This window comes from Canis lupus, chromosome 11 (assembly GCF_011100685.1).
Source record: "Canis lupus familiaris isolate Mischka breed German Shepherd chromosome 11, alternate assembly UU_Cfam_GSD_1.0, whole genome shotgun sequence".
Taxonomy (NCBI): Eukaryota; Metazoa; Chordata; class Mammalia; order Carnivora; family Canidae; genus Canis; species Canis lupus.
Window position 1 is genome coordinate 56,010,409 of NC_049232.1, and position 12,369 is coordinate 56,022,777.

The 12,369-nt window shown below is 42.2% G+C and overlaps 1 protein-coding gene across 2 annotated transcripts in view; it reads right to left on the reverse strand.

Annotated features, from left to right (window-relative positions):
• The window catches only part of GABBR2 (gamma-aminobutyric acid type B receptor subunit 2), a 348,748-nt gene that overhangs the window by 206,088 nt on the left and 130,291 nt on the right, over nucleotides 1-12,369 (reverse strand). For both annotated transcript variants that reach the window (XR_005367035.1, XM_038552916.1), the window contains exon 3: nucleotides 1,962-2,132. Coding sequence is in view for 1 of the 2 variants with exons in the window: in XM_038552916.1 (XP_038408844.1) it covers nucleotides 1,962-2,132 (171 nt within the window). In the remaining variant the exon portion in view is untranslated. The remainder of the gene's footprint in view (nucleotides 1-1,961; nucleotides 2,133-12,369) is intronic.

A 12,369-nucleotide genomic window follows, 5' to 3' on the forward strand; every position in this document is an offset into this window, starting at 1 on the left:
TCTCTGGGCTTCAGTTTTCACTTCCACACTATGAGCGGGTTGGGCCCTAAAGACCCCTCACGCTCTGACAGCCAAGACTGATGGAAACAAGCAGGTCTCTCCACATGGCTGCAGAGCCCCATGTCAATAGGGCCACAGGACTGGGCATCCCCACCCTCACCATCTACCTGTTTGACACTCATCTTAGAGCACTGGTCACTGCTGTAAAGAAGGCAATCTTCCAGCCAAAGCCTCCACAGTGTTTGGCAATGAGTCACTCCCACGGCCTCTCCCTAAGGACTGAGAAACGGAGAGGTGGGAAGACGAGGACCAGCCTTGCCTGGGGAAAGCCTGCCTTGTCTGGATAATCACAGACCATAGGGCTGAACACTTCTCCTTTCAAGCACCTCCAAAAACACCCCTCTCTGTGCATGAACTTTCTAATTTACAACGCTCTTTCAAATCCATGGCTGATTTTGGCAAGAACTACGGGGAAGGCATGGGAAGGGCTACTGCCCTCATTTTATAGGGGAGGAAACCACAGCTCAGAGAAGTGAGGTGACTTCTCCAAGGTCCCACAGCCAATGCAGGGAGTGTGCTCTCCTTCCCACGAGAGAGGTGGGGCAAAGCCTCAGAGAGTAAGTGTGGGGCTGCAGTGGGAACAGGTCTGGTGATTGCCAACCCTGCTCTGCACCCACCTTCCTGGACACACACCCTCCCCCACCCCCACTGCCACAAAGGGCCAGTCCTCTGAGACTCCTCCCGCTGAGGTCCATCCAGACACCTGCCTCACACATCCCCTCCACCCACGCAGCTCACAGTGTCTCCTCTTGGGCTGCTAAGCATAGGTGGAATAGCTTGCCTTGCTGGGACACTGAGTATCCAGAGCACATGTGGGAGAAAAAAAGGAAAGTAGGAGCTCCAGGGAGAATGGGGGAAAAGGCACGAGATCAATTTGCCCTCATCTACGTAGGGAAAACTTCTTAAACATTTGCTAATATCCCCTGTTAGCAAAGAAGTGTGGAAATGGGGGTTTTTCAAACACAGTTGGTGAGACCAGGAATCCGAACAGCCTTCCTGGAGGTCGGTTTGTTGCAATATCATAAAGACTCAATACAATAATTCCACTTCTAGAAATCTACTGAGAAGATGCATGCCGAGACAGAAGATGATGGCTGTGATATGAAAAAGCTGCACACAGTAAGTTACCACCTATCGGTCCGATAGAACACCAGGGCCCATGAATAGGAATGAGGTCAATCAAGCCCTCTAAGATCCGTAGCAAAGTGAGAAAACCAAAATACATAGTATGAAGCCATCTGAGTCTAAACAAACATATGGAAAAAGTTCTGGGTAGATGAACAGTAAACTGAAAGCCGGGGTTCACTTGGGAGAGAAAGTGGGATTTGGGGGGAACTGAGCAAATCAACGCTTTTGTTTTTTTACCATCTATACTCAGCTTTTTTTGGGGGGGGCAAAAGCAAAAAAAAACAACAACAAAACCCTGAAACACCACGTATGATGTATGTGTGTAAGCCATTAAAATAAACAACCAAATAAAAGCCCAAACAAACCCACCAATCCACAGTGACCCAGGAGCCTTCGTTCCAAGCCGGCCCCTCCCCAAACTCCCCTCACAATAGCAACGCGCTTGGGGGCACATCATGATTTTAGGTGGTCACTCGGCATCAGTGACGAGGACGAGGGGTCTCCAGGGAATCCACCGCACAATTTAGCCGAGAGGCATGACAGAAGGGAAGGTCTCCCTCCTGAGCCATCTAGGATAGAAGTGTTCACCTGTCCCGTGTGCAAATTCCTCAGCCACTAGCTCCGTTTCGTCGGCGGTGAAACAGCTCTGAGCCTGCCAGTAAAAGCTTGCTTAAAAGCCCTGTGACATTAGCCATCCCCGATGAGGCCACCTTGCCCGCTGGCAGGAGACAAGAGTTGACAGGTAAGTGTGAACACGCCCTCGGCACACATACCTCAGAGAACCTCTGCACGTCTTGGGTCAGCGTGCCCACTCGCTTCCACTGGTAATGCTTGAGCAGCTTCAGGATGGCTGGGTTCACCGCATTATCTGATGGCACGGTCCGAAAGAAATAAGGGTATTTTTTCTTATCAGCTAGGACGGGCGTGGTGGCAGCAAAGGAAAGCTGGAAAACACAAAAGAGACATCACCTTTACTGGTGGGCTTCACGGCTGGGTGCCCAGGACCATTCGAAACGGAACAGAGACCCTGATGTGGGGGCCCAACACGTGGGGCAAGACATTTGTGAAAGTGACACATTATGATTGAAGAGGAGGTTTTTTTTTTAAAAAAAAAAAATGCAAAATAAGGAGAAAGAATGAAAAACAAAAGAGGACCAATAATTTATTCCTTGACAATGAGCCATCAAGGTAGTTTATTTCCTCCTGGTCCTTTTTCCATAAATAGTGATTTTTTTTTTTTTTTTTAAGATTCCATTTATTTACCTGAGAGAGAATGAGAGAGCAGGTGCAGAGGAGGAGGGGCAGAAGCAGACTCCCCGCTGAGCAGAGAGCCCAACGCCTCAGGGCAGGGCTGGATCCCAGGATCCCAGGATCATGACCTCAGCTGAAGGCACTTTACCTATTGAGCCACCCAGGCACCCCACACAGTGATTTTTTTAAAAAAGAGATTTTTGAGATCATTTTACGTACACGATTGAACCCCCGCTCCCTCTTACCATTATCCTACAAGCCTTGAAACCATCTTGTTAAAAAACTCCTTGCAAACATTTTAATAGCTGCATAATACTCCAGCATATGAACATACCATAATTTACTGAATCATCTCTAATTTGGGGACATTTAGACTGTTTGCAATTTGTCGTTATTGTCATGTTATTCTACAAGCATCTTTGTGCAGAGCATCTTTTTTCCACAGTTTAGGCTATTTCTGTAGGATAGAGTCCATGATACAAAATTTCCCACATAAAGGAGATGAGCTTTTAAAGACTTAATACTTATCCCCCCGCCACTGCCGCCCCCAAATTACGCCAATTTATACACCTACTAGCCAGGTATAATTAGACGGCCAATTTCACCACACCACAGTCTTATCAACAGAGAGAAATTAAACCGTTTTCCATATAATCTTATACTGATTTATCATTAAAAAATAAATGATTCCTATTGCATTCATGGGTTATGCATAATGCTGAGCTTATTTCCATGGGACTGTTAACTAGTAGTATGTTCTATTTTAGGAGTTGCTTTGTCATGGTCTTTGTTTATTTTTGACTGGTATTCTAATGCTTCTATTACTGAGTTTAACGAAGACTTTTGTACGTACAGCATCCGAACTCAGACTACTGCAGTTACTGCGAATTTCTCCGTTTGTTTGCTCTGCCATTGTGTGTGTGTTTTAATTTATACTCAGTAGTCAAATCTGTGTCTATCTTCCCCTTCATTATTCCTTCTTTTTCTTTTAAGTGCCAGTAAGTTGCTAAATTGGATTTTAATGATCTGTCCTCCAAGGCCCCGCTTAAATGTCACCTCCTCTGTAGCTTCTCCTCTGATCTCTGCTCTCCCTGTCCCCCGGCTTCACCCACAGAAGGTGCTTATCACACTTTTTGATCTCTGCTGTGTGCCAGTGGAAGCTCAGTATCTGGTTGCACTTCTAATTTGCATTTACCTTATTATAAGTGAGGTTGAGTACCTCTTCCTATGCTCAAGAGCACTTTGCAGTTTGTTCTGGAAACCGTTCACATTCTTTACCCATTTTCCAATTTGACTCTTAGTCTTTTTCTTATCAGCTGGTAGAAGTGATCTTTTACATTAACGAAACTAGCCCTTTGCAATAGAAGTTGCTCATTTCACCACCCCCTCTCCTGCAGTTTGTACTTTTTCTTTTCATGTTTCTTATAGTGTCTCATGCCATAGAGACTTTTTTTTTAATGTGGTTGAATTTATCAATTTTTTTCCCTTTTATGTCCTCAAGCTTTGGGTCATATTTGGAAAGGATTTTCCCTCACTGAGATTATTAAATAATTCCTCCATGGTTTCTTTCAGTCTGCCTAACCCCCTCCCTCCTTCCCTCTGTTGCTCTCTTCTTTCCTCTTCCCTCTCTCCTTCTTTTTCCTTCCTTCTTTTGTTTCAATGTACATCCCTGATCCAAAGAGGGCACAGCTGAGGCAAGCTCATGCTCTTGCCACCGGCTTTCACCTTAAGCCCTTGCTCCCAGCTGCAGCTCTAGATCTAATACATCCCAGAGTCCAATTTCAGCATCCAGAGAAATAAGATCAGGCCCCACCTGAAGATGCTTTTACTGCCTCTCCTGTCACCTGAGAAAGTGCTCCTTCTTTTCCTCCCTAGGACTTACACAGAGTGGGGTAGCAGAGACCCTGTCCCTTTTCCTGGTCTGGCTCAGAGGGTAAACAGCTACTATCTAGGATTCCTACATCTCTTGGGTTTGATCAGCAACCTCAACACATCCCATCTGTTGGAGATGAACACAAAATATCCTATCAGCTGTCACTCGGAGCTGGAGGGTACCTGGAGGAGCCAACTTCTAAGATCATCATGGACAGAAGGACATCATCCCAAGACTGTTAAAGGCCAAGGGCAGAATGACTGTTTAGAAAAATTCTGAGTACAATAAGGACCAATGGGAAGAAGAACATACAGAGAGGAAAATCTCAGCTGGACACACTGAGGAACACCAGCATTCAGAGTTGTCCAGCAATTCAAGTAGTGAGATCCCTGTGTCTGGAGGTATGCAAATGGAGGATGCTCACTAGGGGCATGACCCAGTGAGAATACAGAGGAGCTCCAAGGTGTCCCTGAGCTCCCCAACAATTATATGAAAGAGTTGTGTGGGTATGTGCACACTGACATGCACATTTTTCTGAGAAGAGGATCCTCAGCTTCCAATCAGATTCATCTAGAGGGTCCTATAACTCAAACAAGGTCAGCACCCCTGCCTGCAAGTCATATTTGGGTCCCAGAGTGAGCACAAGAGATAGATGCTCTCTATTGTCCCCGTGAACGCAGCATCTGTGATTCCTCTCTCAGAATTAAAAACACTTCAAGCCTCCCACGGCTACCACGGTAAGAAGGAGCTATTAAAAAAAATCAGGGAGTAACTCTTCAGTACCTGGGATGGTGTATCTGTCATCACATCCCCCCAAATGCTTATCTAACACAATTTGGGAAATATTGGTTTTCTAATGTGGTTTCTGAATCACACTCTGGTTGATACTTTATCGCTATTGTCCCATCAGGTCCAGGTCCACAATTAATTGTTGCTTGAACAACCTCATATGTTTGCCCTGTAGGTAATTACAGTGGTTACTGTTCAGTGAATAAATGGCCCATTGTGTTTACAATAGGCCTGGAATACAATATATGCCCCCAGTCTAAATCATGTTGGGTGCAAAATATTAACTGGCACTGGCATTTTCTGCCCCATTTGAGATAATGCTCACTTTGATTAGATTGCTCTGCATCACCGTGCCTCTGGCTTTAGCCTCCTAAAACTTTCTTCTATGGGTAAAGGCTGCAGGTGCCTAGCAGCGCTGCTGAATTTCAGAACTGGGGGAACCTGAGAATTCACCTAGCTCTGGTGTTGCCTACCCTGGCTGCACAGTAGCATTACTTGGGGAGATTTAAAAAATATATGATGCATTGGTCCCACACCAAACCAACTGAATCAATCTCTGGGCCCAGGACTACTAGGCATCAGTATTATTAAAAAAAACTTCGCAGGTGATTATGATGCCCAGGGAGGGCTGAGAACCACAAATACAGCTCAACATCCTGAGTTTTGAAGAAGCGCGCTAGAAATGGGAGATACTGAGATATTCATCGCTAAGAGGTAGAAGCGGGACTCCAATTTGGGTCTACAGGACTCCAACACCAGTGCTCTTTCTCCCCTTGATGGCTGTCCACTGGCATAGTGGCTGTCACTCAGCATCTGGAAAGACCAGGCCTGCTGCTTTAATGGCCCTCAATGCAATGCCCACCCTTTCTGGGCTCTCCTTCCTTATTTTACACAACCAAGTTTGTTCCCAAACACACTACGATTGAGGCTCTGAGTTACTGAGGCTCTGGCTTAATCCCTAACCAAAGATTTATTTCAGAGAGTACTTTTAAACTTATTTTACAGTTTTGTTATCATTTCTGGTTTTATTGCATTGTTTTGAGAATTTGGCATGTATAGTGCCTGCTTTTGGAATTTATTGAGACTTTTCTTTGTGGCCTATTCTACAATCAATTTTTGTAAAAGTTCCACAGTGGCTGGAAAAGAGAATGCAGTCTCAAGTTGTAAATTATAAAAGTCTTTATCAGATTTCTTATGTATAACAGGTATAATCAACCAAAGTAACTTATTATCATATGTTCTGTATTTCTGTTTACTTGATCTGTCAAAGACTGGAAGACTTGTTAAATTTTTCTCTATCATCTGTGACAATTACTCTAAGTATTTCAACAATTTTTGTTTTCTATGCTTTGATTTTATGTTGTTCTGAGCATAAATGTTCATTAAAATTATATCTTTATTTTTTAGCAATGTATATAGTTGCAAATAGCAGGCACTTAATAATCATTACATGAACTGAGAATTAAAATATTTATCAAGGTAAAAAAAACCTCCTGTCATTTTATTACTTTTTTGTCATTTTATTACTGTTTGATTTATATTATATCATGCTTGATATTAATATTGAAACCTTTATTTCTGCTTGCATTTGTGTCATAAATCTGATCCTCCTTTTCTTTGCATTCTATTAAGATTGTTTTAAAGTCTATTTCTTGAAAAGAGCACATGGATTTTAAAATATGTAAGCTTATTGCTGTAAATACTTGATCTTGCACTTATCTTGTTATCAGTCTTATTTTTTTTTTTTGCTTTTTTTTTTTTTTTTTTAAGAAAGAGAAAGAGGGAGAGAGAGGATGCAGTGGGGGAGGGATATATATAGAGAGAGACTCTTAAGCAGGCTCCATGCCCAGCCCAGAGCCTGACACAGGGCTCCATCTCATGACCCTGAGATCACGACCTGAGTCGAAATCAAGAGTCAGACACTTAACCAACTGAGCCACCCAGGCGCCCTGGCAGTCTTACTCTCTTTGTATGCTTCCTATTTGTTTCCTCTTGTTCTCTTTAGTACTCAGACTGTATGTCTACTCCTCTCCATTCTAGATATATTAATCTTGCTTCTTGTCTCAAACTGCTGGAGTATCTTCTGATATTCTGAAGAAGGGTAAGTGGTTGAAATCATGCTGAGGATGACACCCTGCTGACTTGACACACAGTAGAATTTAGCTGGGTATGAAATTCCTGGGCTACACTTCTCCCCTTAGATTTCAAAAAATTTGCCAAGATAGATCTTGGCGTGGCACTCTGATTTTATCTGAGACACTGGGAGTCCTTCAATCTATACATTCAAGCTTTTCCAACCAAGAAAAAAAATATATGTATATATAATATAAATGTAGTATTATATGTAATCTTATATTGAATATATATGTGTATATATATATATATATATTCTTGTCTTTCCTCCAGAAAGTCTGATTATTTAGATATTGTCTTCTCATTCTTTACTTCCATATTGATCATATTTTTTTTCCATTACTTCACCTCTATATCCTACAAGAGCATCTCATTTTATTCCATATCTTTTGCTATGAAGTACATGCATATTTAGTTTTGCTAATTTCTTGTAAAGTGGCTGGGTTATCCATAGTCCCAGCAGCAAGGCACAAGGGTTCTCATTTCCTCATATCCTAGCCAATCTTTGGTATTATCTGTTAATCTTTCTGGGATATGGTGGCACTTCATTATTATTGGACTTTGCAGCCCTTTGGCTGTAATGTGGTTGAACAGCTGTATGTAAACCATTTAGCCTCTTAGGTTCTTCATTCTATGAGTTTGCTAATCTGCTTTTCAACAGCCTCACTTTTAAGTTTTACTGTCTCTAATATATTTTTATTGTGTTATTGAGATTTTCCATTTCCTAAAAGTTTTTCTTATGATCACACTTCTTTTTTACCCTGTCATCTTATCTCAGGCTTATTCATCGAGACCATATATTTTCTGCATGTGATTGAGGATGTTAAATGTTTTTTCTAGAATTTTCTTCTCTATTCTGTAATAGATCATTTTCAGAGGTGGACTCTTCCTCTGCTTCTTCTGGGTATTATGCACCTTCAATTATTTTTAACAATACTTTTTCAAAGGCTGAATGTTAGGTGTTTCCAAAATACTCACTGTCAAAAGCAAGGCAGGTCTTTTCAGACATGGCTTATCAAATACCACAACACATGGACTGCCCGTGGCCCTGTTTTCTGTCTTTAGACATTATAATTGAATATTTAACCCAGAAAAGTGGAAAATAAATATTTGAGCATAGTCTTTAGTGTCCAGGAGGTGCTCACTATTTGCTGTTCTACATTAATGAGGTGACATCTTGGCCCTCTGTGCCTAATTTTCTGATACTGTGAATCAACACTGTACATTAAATTTCCATCATGTGTTGCTGTCAGGGTTTTTCTTTCTTGCCCATAAAACTTTACTTGGAGGTTTCTGCTTCCCAGGATGTAATGTGTACCCTTAGTGTTCTCCTGTCTTCTTCCTATCCAGTTTTTCCTAGGAATTTATAGCTCTGTTTGAATTTACAAAGATAGGTATAAATGAAGAGGATAAAGCATCTTGGTTGCTTCTAAGATCAGCAACTGTGAGTAGAGGTGTAGCTGTCCAGATTCTGTGATTGGTAACTGGGGCTCTCACTCAGATGGTGGAGGAGAGAGGGAAAAGTCTATTATTTTTCAGAACAATTATTATTTTATGAGGCAGTGTTCAGAGTGCCAGGAGGCAAAGCTTTGTAGGATTTTATCAATCCAGTTCCATCTACTTTATAATCATTGAAGCTGCCACACATGTAGAATGTCAGTTGGTCTTAGAGACGCTCGGTTCTTTGAGGTAGAAATAACCATCCATTTCAGAGCTGAAGAAACCATGGAAGAGAAAGGTGATGTAGTTTGTGAGGTCAGTACAGGAATGATGAAACTGGCCTTTTAACTTCATATCTGGTTCTCTTTCTTCAACCAGCTCTGAACTGCCAGTCCCAAATGAGATGGGGCAATAATCCGGGTCTTACTTCTTCTTCTGAGACCCAGTAGTCCAGCGGCAAGGCAGCTGATTCCAAGGCTTCCAGAGTCTCTCACACAGAGCAAGTTCCCATGGTGGGCATGGCTGGTCCTGGGAGATTCTGGGGGACTTATTTTAACCAGCACCATGGGATGGGGAGAGAATCATCAGCATCTCTCCCCAGGTGGGGAGTTCCAGCCTGGCATGAAATATTTTGTGAGTTTAGGGTCTGCATATTGAACAAGTCACTTTAACATTAAACAGAGGCCACTACAAGGCCACTTTAGGGAGTTGGGAAACCGGGCTTATTACCTGTCTCTGTGACTGTGAGAACATGGACATCATTTCTTCTAGGTTATCTGTTTTCTGACCTCTTGACTATGATGGACAATGGATTTCAAAGGTTCCTTGCAACCACACAATTCTGCTTTTCTCTCCAACAACTGAGGAAAATGATGAAGAAGTCTGTTAGCCTGGTGTGGGTACATGTTTCATTTGCTCTGATTTATTCAGATAATTGCCTTTGTGTCTCACTTCTCTTTGCAGATGTAAGCCCAGATGAAAAATGTAAATACACCTCCCAACTTCGGAATCTTTATTAAATTCCAAGCCACTGATGAATTCTTGCCTAAATGCAATTCATTCTCTCCATGGTTTGGGGCCTCTGACTTTAACTTTTCTGTGGAGCTACGGCACATTTCAGGTGGGAAATACAACCAGGGGTGGCCCCCATCGCTAGATCCTAGGTGGGAAACTCCGGCCAGAAGCAAGGAGGGCAAAATATGATGGAGGCTTGCTCTTTTCTCTGCTTGGTTTAATCTTTTTCCATGGGTTTGTGGACTGTTTCTGTAATTAAATGAGGGAAGTATTTGTCATCTCGGGTCCCTTTCAGCCGAGATGAATGGAATGCAACTTTCTCAGGAAGCTTCTGACAAAACCCTGTTTGTGGCCAGTGCCAGGATGTATACAAAGGCGCTAGGCTGAGTGCGTTGGGAACCCGGGCCCACATCAGGCCTGCGCCAGGTCGCTGCTGCACCCAAGCCCTGGAGGAAAACTGTTTGGACACAGAGTGCCTCTCCACAGATGCCCGTGAGATTGATGTGACGTGGAGCGGCTGCAAAGCATTTTCTGAGTTAGCCAGGGGAAAGGAACTCACCCCAGGCACTGGGGTGAGTTCTTGAAGTCCCGCTCCCACAAAAAGCCTGCTGGAGTGTTGTGCAGAGACTTGCTGTAAGGCTGGGAAGGAACCTCTTCAGTCAGAGATCCTGGGCTGGAACCACTTGGGGAACAATCATGTCTCCTTCCTGTTGATGAGCTTTAGTTTTTAATCACTCAGAGGTGCACAGCAGCTCGGATTTCACCACCCACTTTCATGCCATATTCTGGGGAGCTCAAAACAATTTGTGAGGGAGGGAGAGGAAGCATCGCTTGTCTTTGTTCCTCATGGAGTAACCGAGGCTCAAGCTGCTGGGGTGACCTGCCTGAGACCATGCAGCTGGTAAGGGGCAAAGCTGGGGTTTGAGCTCAGATCATCAGACTCCTTAAAGTTATGGTATGATGAGCACCTGCCAAGGGGCAGACACTGCATTAAGGGCTCGGCATTCACTTTCTCATTGAATGAGCAAAACACCTCTACGAGGTAGACACTATGATGATCTGCACTTTTCAGATGAGGAGACTGAGGCTCAGAGAGGTCAAGTCACTTGCACTTGGTCACACAGCAAGCAACAGGCAGAGCAGGGAAACTGCATGAGCCTTTGCTCATTCCACAGACCGCTATGCCTCTTTTCTGTAATCAACAACCACTAAAACATATTTACTTCTTTAGTCTAACTTCGATCTCCACAAAAATCCACCATGCTGGCAGAGTAGACATTATTACTCCCGTTCTATAAATAAGAAAACTGAAACTCAGAGAGGTTAAGTGACTTGGTCAAAGTCACATGTTAGCAAATAGCAAGACTAGGGTTTGAACTTGGGACTTTCGTTTTGGCCCGCAGTTCTCTCTCTGATCTGCAAGGCTGTTTCTTAGGGAGGTACCTGGCACAGGACGAGAAAGCAAGTAGGGCAATTTAAAAGAAAGGAGAAGAAAAAATAAGATCTTCTTAAAAGAATCAATAATACTGAATCATTGACTTGTCATGTTTTTGATTCTCCAGGTGGTCCAATTCAATTATATGAAACAAACCTTATATGTGTATATATATATATATACATATATGTATATATGTATATATATATATATTCTCTTTAAGAGAAAATTCTTCATATATTGATTTTTAAACTTTTATCATGATATATAAGCAACATATAACTGTGTAAGTATACAAAATATGTTCAGCTTAAAGAGTAATAATGAAACCAATACTGAACTGCCCATCACCTAGTTTAAGAAATAGCTTTTATTTATTTGTAAATATTAAATTGTAAAGTAATTTACTTTTTTGCTCTTTTAGATACAACCTTTTGCTATGCGGTACCCTGTGAGTTTTACTCCTTCATTCCCCACCAAAACAGTTCTATCACTATTTTACGTAAAGAAGGTTGGAAAACAAATATTACTTCCTCAAATCCTTTCTTTCCTTTTTTTAAGCCAAAAATGGGAGCAAAATAGAAGCACAGTAAAACCAAGACAGTGTTGAGAAAGCAGTATGGTCCATAAGGGTAGGAATTCCGTTTTCAGTTTGGATAGGTTGGGTCTGAACGCCAGCTCCACTACCCACTGTGCAATTTAGGAACCCTCCTTCACCTTTTGGGATCTGTCTTCTCTGTATTCCAGGAGATTAATTTAATCTACCTCACCCCCATCTCAGGATCCGAGTAGAATGATTGCTAATGTCAGATCACAACTTCTAGACTTAGATCTTACCAGGATTCGATGGTGTTTCATACCCTCATGAAAGACCTTTTAACTTACAAAGCTTTTCTCCCTCAGTAATACCTTAACCCCAACGAAGGCAGAATGGAGAGGAGTATACCCATGTCACAGATGAGATGCTCCAGTGAATGCCTGGGTTTGCTAGCTGCAACGTGGCTGTCACCAGTCAGGGACATAATTCTAAATCAGGCCTTCCAAATCCTAATCAGGTGAATTTAAAATGGCTTGTTAATTTAAAAAAATAATAATCATTATATTGCTTGTCTAATTGTGTACAATTAGAATGTATGTCTTTAATTTTCTCTTAAACTTCTGGTTAAAATGTTCCATTTTCTCTCACAGCTGTACAGGTGACAAATGTAGGAAATTAGCAAATTACATTAGAATCCTCTTTGGCTTC